Here is a 13,590-nt window from a genome sequence, read left to right on the forward strand (position 1 = left end):
CTCTTATCCTCTTCTAATCCTCTCTCAAATCTATCAAATTCATAATCCATCACTCAAATCCAATCCTATCAAATCCATCCACTTATCTTGTTGAGCACAAGGAGAGCAATCAACATTCACTCTATCTATCTCCAACTCTCCATTAGTCAAACTTTGGAGCTAGCAAAGTTCGTGGAGGCAAGGAGGACAAGGAAGAGCTACTTGCAATGGGAGCTTCATGAGTATATTTCATCTTGTTTTCATGATGTTCTTATTCAATCTTTCTTGATATCTTATTTAAAATGGTTTTTGGGTTATTGAATATTAATCATGCACTAACCATTTTATTGTGAGACAGTAATAAAGGAAACTCAAAAAGCATGGATTAAATTTTTGGGAGAAAACAAAGGATTCTTCACTTCACCGGAAACCAAGACAGACATTGTAGATACCCCGATCAAAGGAAAAGGAAAGGGGATTATGGGCACTTCACGATCAGTTTTGAAAAATATTAAGATAGTGGAAATTGAGCCACTGGTAAATACAGATGTACAAACAAATACTGAGATACCAGTTAATACTGAGAATGAACAAGCTAACATTATACAGGATACTAATATCGAGGATAATTATCCTCCAAATACAAATGTACAAGTTGAGGATATTGTTCCTACAGAGGAACCGATAGTTACACAAACTACACCAAGTGGCGAAGCCATCGGTGCAAGTGAGGAGGTTATAAAGGATAAAACATCAGAGGAGAAAATAGGGGAATCCGGCAAGGTAACGGTTGTTGGTCCATCATTATTGTCAATTGACACTTCTCAGGTAGAAAAGAAAACCATCACAGAAATGAGTCCCACTAAACTAATGATGATGGATTCTCAAAAACTAATGAAGGAGGGAACCACAGACAAGGGGACTATAGACCAATCAATCACTATTCTACACAGATTGGTCCTGAAGTGTAAGATTGAAAATGAAGCGAGCCCTTCTAGCAAGCTTAAGGTAATCAATGAGAATGTATCAAAAGACTTTCAATCCTTACAGCAAATCTCAAACCGGCAAGCACTAGAAATATTTACTCAAGCTAAGTGAGCCGCTTTTGATCAAGTAATTGAAACAGAGAAGAAAAAGATTGAGGAGAAGCTAATCCTAATAGAAAATTCTTTGAAATAATGTACAAATATATATAGGGTATGTTCTAACACTAAAATACTTACAACAAATGTAGATAAAAAGATAAAAGAGATTCAGGAGAAAATTGCAAGTATTGCTAACTCTTTTGATGGATTAATTTCATTTACTACATCAATTGATGGTCAAATTTTGATTTTGGAGAACCAAATTTATGCTCTTGAGAAGGAAAGAGACAAAATAATTTGAAGAGCTAGAAGTCTAAGAGGCTTGGTGAGTCCTTGGTTAGATTCACTATGTGTACACAAGAAGAAATGCATGGATATGGTGGGAAAGCCCACACCGACAGAGGTAAATGAGAAAGAATCTTTTCAACATTTATTGAGTGGACTTATATCTATTTTCAGTACATTCAAAACCGGCTGGGATACTTATGTGGAGTTACTAGAGAAAGCTTATCCGGAAATTTTAAAATTGGTCAAGCTCTGGTAAGACATTTTTGGGGATATTCATTGTACATTTCTTATTCTTTGACATTCCTTTTAGAATTATTAATGGCATTGATTTCAAAGGGGGATTAGTATAGATGTGAAAAATAATAAAAGAGTTGCATACATAAGGGGGAGTTATAGAGTTTTAGAGATATGGAGTATTTTGCATATTCGGCTCAGGGTGAGCAGGGCGGGATGAAACAGACAAATGAAACCTTGAGCATTTTTCACATGAGTGTTGCCATCAATGCCAAAGGGGGAGATTGTTGGCAATTGACACTCTATTGGTTGGTTTCACTATGTTGTCATTTATGGCAACATGATTTTGTGTTTCGGCTTCATATGGTATACCGACAAGCACTTCACAGATTCTACATCGGCACTGACATCGACACCGGCAGGACATAAGACTTATTTGGTCACTGGCAAGGCAGGCCGACATGGTATAGTAAAGGTTATTGGTATTGGAGGCCAACACATCTTGGATCCGGCATTGGTAACTTGTTTTAATGTTAATACATTTATGTTATCTGACCGACATGTAATCTGATATTGTATATATCTTTGTAAGCCGACATAAGGCATAAAAGTTGTATAGGGTATATAGTTCGGTTAAGATTAGATCATTTTTAAATAGAGATATAGACATGAGATAGGAGATTATGGATATGAGAATGTAATATGATGCGAAATTATTCAGAGAGATTATATATGTGAGGAATTTATTGTAAGGGTTATTCTGGTAAAGGGGTTTAGAGTTTCAAACCGGAACAAATAGAGCTTAAACCGAAACTGTATTCTGGCATAGAAGATGCTATCTTAGCAGTTCACACTTCTCCAGATTGTTGTCTGGAATTTTATGTAATCAGTGTGGCTCCTATTGTGATTGAGCAGTGTGCTCTATGTTGTAAGCCTTCCTGCAAGTGCAGGCCCCTCATATTTTGTAATATATCTTCGTTTGACCAATGGATTGATATTGTGGGTCACAAATCCCATCGTGGTTTTTCCTCTTTGAGGTTTTCCACGTATAAATTTGTGTGTTATGATTCTCATTTATGTGTTTAGCTTGTTGGTTGCTTTACTTCTTTCTATTCTATATGTATCGGTACACCGATTGGTGTATGCATGTTTTATTAAGGCTAAAATCTACTATTCCTGTATAACACTGATTCACCCCCCCCCCCCCCCACCCCTCTCAGTGTTATTGGTTTCCAACAATTACACCAACACATTCATGACTACTCCTTATACTAATACCACTCTCCACTGTTCTTCATTTCTCAATAATCCTCATGCGACACATTACTACTATTTATTTTCTTCACATTCTATTACCATATCACATTCTTCATCTTCTCCTCAATTTTCTAAAATTCCTTCTTATCTCTCTCCACAACCTACTCCTAATTCACTGATTGATCGTATCACATCTCATGATTTTCACTCTTTACAATAATTGCAACATAAACTAAACACTTTTTTCCAAAATTTAAGGGAGGAGATCATAGATATTCACTATAAAAATTTATCAGATGACATCTTGGCACCATTGGGAAAAGGTGTCACAGTCTTGTATTCCTAATGTTAATATTTAATATTATTTATATTTACTATTTTTTATTTAGTGCTTTTATTATCACTTGGTAATTTGGTATCTTATTTTTGAGGTGGAAGTACTTTTGTCTTTTTGTAGTTTTGTCCTCACATGAGGAAGTAGACACCCACATTAAGGTGGCATGTATGTCCATGTGTCAATATCTTGAAGGACGTGTAAGAGCATAGTGACTCATCATCATGGGAGTTACATAAGATAGATCCTCATGACACATATCAGAATAGAAAAGAGAGGTTACATTGGAATCTTAACTAGCATTATGATAGGTTTGAACACTTTCAAAGAGAACATTTGAATGGGTTGTATGAACACAAAATAGGACCCCCAAGTTTGCATGGTCAAATATTCTTGTTTATTACCAATGACATGTAAGGAATATTCTAAAAATATCCAAGAAGAATAAGATGAATGGGACATTGGAATTTTTACCTTGACCATTTTGGAAACCATACCTCTCTTAGCCTTGCTAATGATTTTCAAAAACCATGTGATGGTTTCTATTTTGTTCTTCCCTTATAAATTGATGCTTGGAATTAGTGGATGCAAAGGTTATTTTGTGGCTTATATAAGTATTGTTATGCTATAAATTTTAAAAGGATAAGTTGATGTATTGTAACTATTTTCAAGATTATTGCATGTTTGACTCTCTTTGGGTGTGGATATTTTTCCCAAAAGTATTTCTCAACATAAAACTTTTGTTATGGTTGGCATTTTATTTCACAGTTGATTCAAATTTTATATCATTTATCATTTTCAATGAATTTGGATTCATTGAAGTTCAACATATCTTGATGTATTGTTTCACCCTATTTTAAATTGGCACACCCATTCCCCCCAATGTTAAGGTACTACACCTTTTTCTCCATTATGGTAGAGGAGATCTCATTAATCTTGCCCAAAATTTATTACTTTTGTTTAGAATATGTTTATGATATCACAATTTGTGTAAAATATTTCCTTTCCCATTCAACAAGCATGCACTTGAATGATTTTACTCAATGTTTAACTCTTCCACAAAAAATTGAAATGATAACCAATACATTCATTAATCACTTTCAAATTCAAAATCTCCCTTGAAGTTAACATTGTTATTTTATGCATGGAACAAGGACCTCAAGAGAGAGTTGGTGACTTTCTCCTTATATTCCAATGAATTTTGGTAGTCTAAATACGTTTTTATTTACCAAAGATAGAGATTCAAATGGTTTTCATGGATAATGTGATTCCATCAATCTTTGAAAAATGGTGTTATAAAAAAACAATTTTTTTGTGGTCTTATGTGCAACGCTTAGTGTTGTTGTATGGAGCCTAATCAGACTCGGAGGTTAAATTTTTCCTACTTCTATCGGTGCGGTTTCCCCCCATATTTTTCAACGAGGGTTTGGGGGTAGCACCCCCAAGATGGGGTCAAGGGGCATCGCCCCTTGCACACTCCCTGTCGTGATACAAGGCGGAGTCGAGGGGCAGTGCTCTGCAAGGCCAAAAAGACTTATTATTTTATAAAGATGTCGGGTGTTATTTTTCTATTGGCTAACATGTTGTAACCCTAATTTTCTAACCAACATAAGTCTTGATAAAAAAAGGCTAAGGGTTAGGGGCTTTCTGTAGAGAATTTTATAGCATTTTGTAGCGGGATTGCTGGTTGTAATTGGTTTTATTTACTGGATAATAATATTGGACTCTTTTTTTGGTGGATGTGGCCCGAGATTGGGTGAGCCACGTTAAATATTGTCTCTTCACTGTTATTATTTATGTGTTTTTCATTCTTGTGTTAATATTTATCTGCATATAATTGATATTTTATGCATGCAATTCCTTACACTTAGAGACTACGAGAATAATATGGATAAGGTTATAACATCTCTCCTACGGCCACAAAAAATGAAAATTTATGAAACCTTTAAGAAACTTCTTGCAACCAATAATATTGTAATATAAAGGAGGCAATGAATGTAGTATCAACAACCACCCCTCTAGCATCTATCATATATCCTCCTATGATACCATTGTCATATTATTCTTATTCTCTCTCCAATCTTGACAACCTTGATCATTCACTATACTATTTGATTTATATCAAACAAGCATGGCTCAAGCTCTTTCAACAAATCTTGTGTAGCTTCTATCAATCTAGCTCTTAGATACATCTCTTCCTCTCCCTGAAAATATTTTTTTAATGCATTCTATCAACTTCATAGGGTTCTTAGCCATGACACTAAAAGATATATGAATATCTATGACTGATACATCATAACCTAATTCTTATCAATGACATAAATGAAAAAGGGAACCCTTTTGAGGTACATACAAACATAATATTTTTAAAATCCATATTTCCATAAACTCATTTCCCCATCATTTTAATGGCATTGACCCCATATAGACAAACCTCCTTCCTCTATTAAAATCATAGACACAACATTAAACATCTTGAATAACATAACATTTTCATTTGAAGATATAATTGGCAAGATAGATAAACAACTAACTAATAAGGAATCTAAACTTTTCATTCATATATACAAACAATTCCCATGGTCAATTCTATAGATAATGAAATATTAGATAATAATTATCACAAACTCTTATACATTAATCATGCTAATCAAAAGATTTGTGAGAAAACCTATATTGATCTTACACATTCTTTCAATTTCATCATTTTGACATTTTTTTATGCAAATACAAGCTCAAATAAAATTCATAATAAATTCTACTTTCTTGAAAGATAATTAAATCCAAGAATAGAATTTCACTATCCCAAGGCTTTGATAGTCGGGTCTTGACACACTAGTTTCACTTAAAGTTCATTGTAGGTTATTTTACAAAGGGACTTGCAAATTTAGGAGCCTAGAAGAGGATGAATTCATAGAAAGAGAGATAATTTTAACAATATTTCATCCTTAATACATAGATCACAATTTAGTTTGAAGATTTGCAAAGTTCATAGATAACTTTGATCAATTATTTTAAAAATTCATTGAAATATTTTAAGAAAATGGAAAAAGATAAGGAAAAGGAGGAGAGAGGGTTAAAAAAATATTTTCTTAGGAACAACACATGAATATACTATAGATCATAAATAGACACCATAACTAGTTTACGCTTTGCCAAAATTGTTCACTACTACTCATAAATAGTGCAAATCTTCAAAGAGAAACTCATCAATTTAAGAAAGACGGAAATACACCCAAACAATGGTGCAATACTTTAATATTTTAAAATGTTGATAGTAAATTACAAGTCACATGTAATTTGCAATGTACATGACTCGATTGGTATCACATTCATAATCTTGCAAGTATAGACAAATAATGCTACTAATCTAGGTGAAAGGAAACCATGAAGGAAACAAAATAGTGATAATTCTTCATGATATGTCCCACAATTATCAACAATTTCTAGCCCTTTTGAAAGATTAACGATGACCCTTATATAAATAATAAGGTGCCAAAGTTAGCTACAATGTCAAGGGTCAAGATCTCATCAGAACAAATATATGGTCATATTTCAAAAGCATGAGAATATGCCAATAGCTCATCAACATCTTTAAATTTGAAGGTAGAATATTCTTTTGGCATCAACATCTTTGAAATTTGATAGCTTGCATAATATTCTCTTAGGATCACCATCTTTGAAAAGCCTCTAAATAAAGCTTACATATCCTGAAGGAAGTTGGAGGTGAGAACTTCGCAAAACTAGTTGGTAACTGAAATCATGCAAAAATCTTCAAGGAGGTCAAAACCCATAGAAGAAAGGCTTTAGGTCTCAATCTCTCTATTTGTCTCAATAATGCATTGTCTTTCCTGGGCTACTTACCTCCTTTTAAAATCGCCAGAGGCAATTAAAGCCTTATTGATCTTAAATTGTTATTCTCAAGTTTTATCTTATTAGTGAAAATTATATAATCACAAACACTTCCTATTCCATCACATTATTAATTTTAAAACCAAGAAAAAAAGTATATACCCTTTACAAGATTACTTAATAGATATTTAATTGTCACAATATCCCTACCAAACACAAAACCCCTAATGCAAGGAAGTTTATGGGAACTTGCAATGACTACATTGGTTACCCATTGTCTCATCCATGGAGAAAATAAAGAATTAATATATGGGTCCACGTCTCATGTTTTACTTGTTTATTACATGAAGGTAAAAATAGTTTGCTAATCACCACAATACTTCTACCAAACCTAAAACTCATATAACAAGAAAGTCTATGTAAACTTGCAATGAATGCATTAATAACCCATTACATTATCTATAAAAAATAAAATAAAAAAATAATATACATCTGTATTGTATTGTAAACTTACAATGAATGCATTGATTACCCATTGTCTCATTCATGGAAAAAACAAAGAATTTAATTTACATCCATGTCACATATTCCACTTGTTTATTAGATGAAGGTAAAAACAAATCTTCAATTATCATAGTACCCCTTCCAAATCCAAAGTCCTATAACAAGGAAGTCTATGCAAACTTACAATGACTACATTAATTACCCATTACTTCGTCTATAAAAAGAATTAAAAAATAACATACATCCATATTTTATATTCCACTTATTTATTAGATGAGGATAAAAACAAATATAAGATACGCAAAAAACCCTCTCAAAAGATATTCTAATAATATATTTGTGTGGGCTCAAACATAACATCCTCTAACCCTTAATTTGTAAGGAAAAAAACAGAATATACCAAGTGACAATGAAAAAAGGATATACCATTCACATAATTATTTAATAGATATTAATCGTCACAATATACCTACCAAACCCAAAACCCCTTATGCAAGGAAATTTATGTGAAGTTGCAATGACGACCGAAGCTATTCTGGCTCCAAAACAGACCTTTCGTATAGCGTGTTAGCGACAGGTTAGTCAATCGTAGACGTTAATTGCAAAATCGACGGTGTAAAACGCGCGACTAACACGCGTGTTAGTCAATCCGTACTATTGTTTTGGAGCCATAATAGACGCGTCCTACAAGACTACATTGTTTACCTATCATCTTGTTCATGAAGAAAATAAAGAATTAATATATGTTCATGTCTCATATTCCATTTGTTTACAAGATAAAGATAAAAACAAATCTATCATAGTGCCCCTTCCAAAACTAAAACTCCTCCTAACAAGAAAGTATATGTAAACATGCAATAAATGCATTAATAATTCATTACATTATTTTTAAATAAAATAAAAAATAATATACATCTATATTTTATATTCTACTTATTTATTAAATCGACATAAAAACAAATATCAGATACACAAACAAATCTTTCAACAAATATTCCTATATTTGTGTGGGCTCATACATAACACCCTCTAACCCTTTATTTGAAAAGAAGAAAACTGAATATACCAAGTGACAATGAAACATTATAAAACTTTAAAAAATATAGGTAATCATTATTAAAAAAAAAACTACGTTTTTAAAATGAATGCAAGGCTCACCAAACAAAATCTGTTACATTCTATATATAATATAATAATAATAATAATAATAATCTCTCCATCCAAACTAAATGCTCAGAGATGTTTATAAAGTCGGCCATGAAAGGTTAAACGAGATAATCAGATGAAATCAGAAACATGTAATTTACGTTAACAACCGTTGACCTGGCAGTGAAATTGAGAAGGGCGAGTGTTATTATGATCTGTCCATGGCAACGACGGTAAAGACAAGACTCTCGTTCTACTTTGTCTGGTATGTATTGCAGACAATAACATGCATCATTGATTCCTTATTTAACCATACAACCACAACGAACTGCATTACAGAGTACATATCTTCCGAAGTCCAGGGTTCGAGTCGGGGGAATGGGCAAAATTTTGAGAAAAATAAGCCTGAAACTGTTGACGCGGGAAGAGATGGCGTAAGCGCGTGGAGAGACTGCGACTCTTTCGCCATGGAATTTGTCAATTCAGACTTGAGGAGATTGAATTGTATGTGGCCGGCTAAGGTTGGATTGTGAATTTATATGAAGAGGAGGCAGGGGATCAGGAATGGATGCTTGTTCTGCAGCTGGTTTTAACAAATATTTGATTAATTTGGGAAGTAGAAAATAAGTACAGAGTCGAGGCTGAGGGATCGAATGTAGAGAAGTAGATACTTGATACGGAGTGCAGTGGCTTTTGTTTCTGATGGACACGTACGAAGGAGATGTGGGGTTCGATCCGCAAAAGTTGCTGAAAACAGCACTGGATTCGATTCCGCAGGTGGTTGCAGAGACTTTGTCGACCAAGGTATTTTCGACCAAATGGCAGGCGATCAGAACAAAGCTGGAGGAGCTCGGGACTACGTTGGCTACTGTAGCGGATTGTCCTCACTGGGCGGAGAATTCGTTGATGAAGGAGCTTCTTCCTCGGGTGGTGTCGAGCCTGGATGAAATCAGAGACCTGGCTAGAAGCTGCACGGCTCTTAACTTCAGCGGGAAGCTCCTTATGCAGAGCGATTTGGATGTGGTGGTGAGCAAGCTGAATTTGCACCTCAGGGATTCGGATCTTCTGTTAAAGAGTGGTGTTCTGGGGGCAGAATTTGATGGTGCAGGGGACGGGGAGGAAGTTCTTCTTGTCAAGGATGTGTTTGCCAGGCTGCAGATAGGAAATACAGAGCAGAAAGACAAGGCGCTGAGTGCTTTGATAAAGCTTCTTGAACAGGACGGGCAGAGCGTTATGAGCGCCGCCAAGGAAAAGGATATTGGTTACCTGGTGCATTTGTTGGATTCGAATGTGGCGGTTCTAAGAGAGCAGTCTACGGTTGCGGTTTCGATTCTGGCCCGCTCTGATAGTTGTAAGGCTTGTTCTCTTTTGGGCGAAGGGTCTGTCGTGGCGCCCCTGGTTAGGGTTTTAGAGAGCGGCAGTAGTCTGGCAAAGGAGAAGGCCGCAGAGGCTCTACATGCGTTGACTGTGGATAATTCTGAGAATTCATGGGCGGTTTGTGCAAATGGAGGGGTTTCAGACCTTGTCAATGTGTGCCACTCTGCAGACACGGAGTTGCGGGCGACTGGGGTTAGAATCCTGTCGAATTTGTGGGCGGTGGAGGAAATTAGGATTGAAATTATAGGGGAGGGAGCAATTCCTGTTTTGGTCAGTTTGCTGAATTCAGGGGCGCCTCCTGTGCAAGAATCCGCGGCGAGATGCATAGATTTGATGGCTTCTGATGATGAAAAAGTGAGGCAGATAATTGAGAGTAAAGGGGGATTTGAATCCCTGTTCCGGTTATTGGAACGAGCAGAGAGTCTTCAGGCCAGAGAGATTGCATTGAGGGCAATTCACAACCTCTCTACATCACCCTCGGCTGAAAGAATTGTAATGGATTCTCCTAAATTTCTCAAGCTACTGGTACAGACTCTTGATAGTGGATACTCTGCACTTCAGAATTTGGCAGCCGCGGTCATCTGCAATTTATCTGGGTCAAACGAAACAAACAGGGTGTTGGGGAAAGCAGGGTGCATTCCCCTGCTTGCAAGGATGCTTGATGGCAAAGCTGGTTCTTCTCAGGAAATCGCTGCGCGGGCACTTTCCAGTCTTTTTCTCCTCAGAAGCAATAGAAAAGAATTCATTAAAGATGAGGTTGGTGTCTCTTGTCTGGTAGGGTTGCTCAATCCTGAAAATGAGACCGTGGCCAAGAAATTTCCTCTTTTGGCAGTAGAGGCCCTCTCCAACAGCGACAGCGGCAAGATAAAAATTGTCCATGCAGGAGGTTGCCAGCATCTTGAGAAATTGGCGGAGATGGAAGTGGTTGGAGCAAAGAAGATTCTAAACAAGATAGCAGGGAACAGCAAATTACTCAAAATATTTAGTGGGAAATGGTTAAATTGAATTGCAGGTAATACATGTTGTGCATATTTAAGTTTACATATATTTTTCAATCATTCTGCACTGCATTTTCATGCACCCGCTTCTTCCGAGATAATAGCTATCTTGATTGTTGCTTGATACTTTCTGGATTTGATCATATGAATTTTTTATTTTTTATCACCGATGTTTTGGATCAAATTTCATGAGCCATCATCAAAGTAAGAGAACAAGAGAAAGAGAAATTAGGATCAGTAGACAAAGATGACTAAAGCACAAGAATCTAGGAGAGAAAGAAATAGAAATAAACAGCTGTGTTGATTCTTCAAAGGGTGTAAGGGAGAAGAATTACTGGAACAAAATTTGAAACTTGTATAGATTTGAACTTCCTCGTTTTCTATTTTTAAAATTATTTTTTGAAGAAATCATTGCTGCTAGGATGTCTCAAATTCCATTCCAAGGAAACACAGCATTTCAAAATTACTCTATTTGTTTCTTAATTCTTCTGTTGTCATGATCAGACATTGCTTGTTTGCCCTAATTCTAATTGGGTTTTACACTTAAATTTGTTAGAATCAAGGTCTATTTGTTGTACTTGTGCTTCAAGGTTACTGAGAGATTTTACTATGTTAGTGTAGGTTTTCAGATGCTTCACCCGCCACTCAAAATAATTGGCTTTTGTTTGCAGTAAATTTATGTCTTTTTAATCAATTTCTACAACATAGAAAGAAAATGTCTTTAAAGGAAGTCCACCTGTTGCTTCTTACCTCCAAAGAGAATACACAGTCGTTCATCCTTTGAATTAAAATATTCAAGTTTTCATAGCATAGATAATATACTGATGTTTAAATTTCACAAACTTGTTCCAGTTTTAATCATTCCGTCTTTCTTCAACAGGTTGAAGAGACTTCACACTCTTCACCCCAGGGTTTAGTGTTGAAGGAAACTAGACAGAAGCAGTCCTAAATTATGTTTATTTTTATGAAACACACACTAACCCAAATGCAAACCATCAAAATTTTGAAACCCAAAATATCTATTCATAAGTTACGTTTCTTTCTATGTCGTCACTTTCTTCAGTCTAGCTACTTGGAGGTTTGTTTGAGGATACAAATAGCCTATGACATTATCGAAACATTTATCTGTGCATATCAAAATGAACTTTGTTCATGTCTTTGATCACAGTTTCTTTATTCTATTGTAGAAATCTGTCAAATAATTCAAATGAATACAATGCACAAAATTGGAAAAATAGTTTGTCTAATCTCTTAAGACATACTATACAGTTCGTATCTGGCTTTTAGCCATAGCTAGAATAATCTTTTTTCACAAACCAAAATAAAATGCTATGTACCTCCCCCATCGTTCCCCCATCGTTCTGATTTTTTTTTATATTTGTTTTGAGAGGTAATCTCCCGTTTTGTCCTCTGTCAAGCACTATTACAACAAATGCTTCTTTTAGATTCAGCCTTAACTACTGTGCAAGTATTTGCCTACTTCTGTACAACTTCTTTGGAGTACAAAGCAAAACTTGTCATCTCCTATTGAAATTAATAAATATACAACTGTTCTTGCATTTTTTTTTCTGTATTAGCAATAATATTTTTTCTTTATGCAACTAACACAATATGGCATTCTCTATGTAGATCGGCATTGTACGAGATTCGAAAGAGGATATCAAGAATTTCTCTTTACCTAGATCAGTGTAATTTGTGGGAGATTGGACAGAGGAAATTGATAAATTAAGTAATTATGTGGCTGGGCAATTCATAGAGACAACACATCCAGTGTTTGTGATATACACAATATTTTTTATGCAAATTAGCATCACTTTTCATTTGGTAAACAGCTAGCAATCGCTCAAAGGCTCAAAAACCTGTAAATAGTTGGCAAAGATTACCTTGTTTCAAAACAGATGTTTTGGGTATGTTGACAAATCAGTGGAAACTGTTGAGGAGTGTCTTAATGGAGCACAGCTATAAGAAACGTGCTTCCCACTAATTGCCTTGCACTCAGTTATCACAACTGCTCAACAGTTATAACCTGGCTTTATTGTTATGGAAGCAATCCATTCCACAACCAAGTTGTCCAAGGGCTACTGGCAACAACTGTGATTTGTTAGACAGAATAATGCAACGGTACTAGTACAAAGTGGGGTGAGTTATGAGGAATCAAATTCTAGAAATAATGGCAACCGTATAAAGAAATACTTGCTTCAGTGATTGGTTACATGCTACAGCTATTTTCTTGTATGTAAAGCATGCGTCCTAAATAATGAAAGTAAAAATAATTGATTCATTTGGTCAGATGGGCGAATATACTGGAGGACCATTTTCTTATGGTTAATTCGTGAATGATTAGAGAGTTGGAATTTGGGGGCTACACAAAGAAAGAGAAAAATTGTTTCCATATTTGAAATCATGAATCATCTAATTGAACACTTTTTTAACCTGCACTAAAAGTTAACTTTTGTAAAGTTTGTTATGGCAACTTGATGGTTAAAACTGTAGTGTTGAGGGTATGACGTTGTTGATTACTTGGCCAACTGATTTT

At 35.2% G+C, this 13,590-nt stretch overlaps 1 protein-coding gene across 1 annotated transcript; it reads left to right on the forward strand.

The window, feature by feature from the left end:
- Positions 1–8,764: 8,764 nt before the first annotated feature.
- Positions 8,765–13,343, forward strand: LOC131060695 (vacuolar protein 8). The gene is made up of 2 exons (XM_057994026.2): positions 8,765–11,068; positions 12,684–13,343. Exon 1 carries the CDS (start codon positions 9,382–9,384, stop codon positions 11,059–11,061), a length of 1,680 nt encoding a protein of 559 aa, XP_057850009.2. The 5' UTR covers positions 8,765–9,381; the 3' UTR covers positions 11,062–11,068; positions 12,684–13,343.
- Positions 13,344–13,590: the final 247 nt, after the last annotated feature.

This window comes from Cryptomeria japonica, chromosome 6 (assembly GCF_030272615.1).
Source record: "Cryptomeria japonica chromosome 6, Sugi_1.0, whole genome shotgun sequence".
Classification (NCBI taxonomy): domain Eukaryota; kingdom Viridiplantae; phylum Streptophyta; class Pinopsida; order Cupressales; family Cupressaceae; genus Cryptomeria; species Cryptomeria japonica.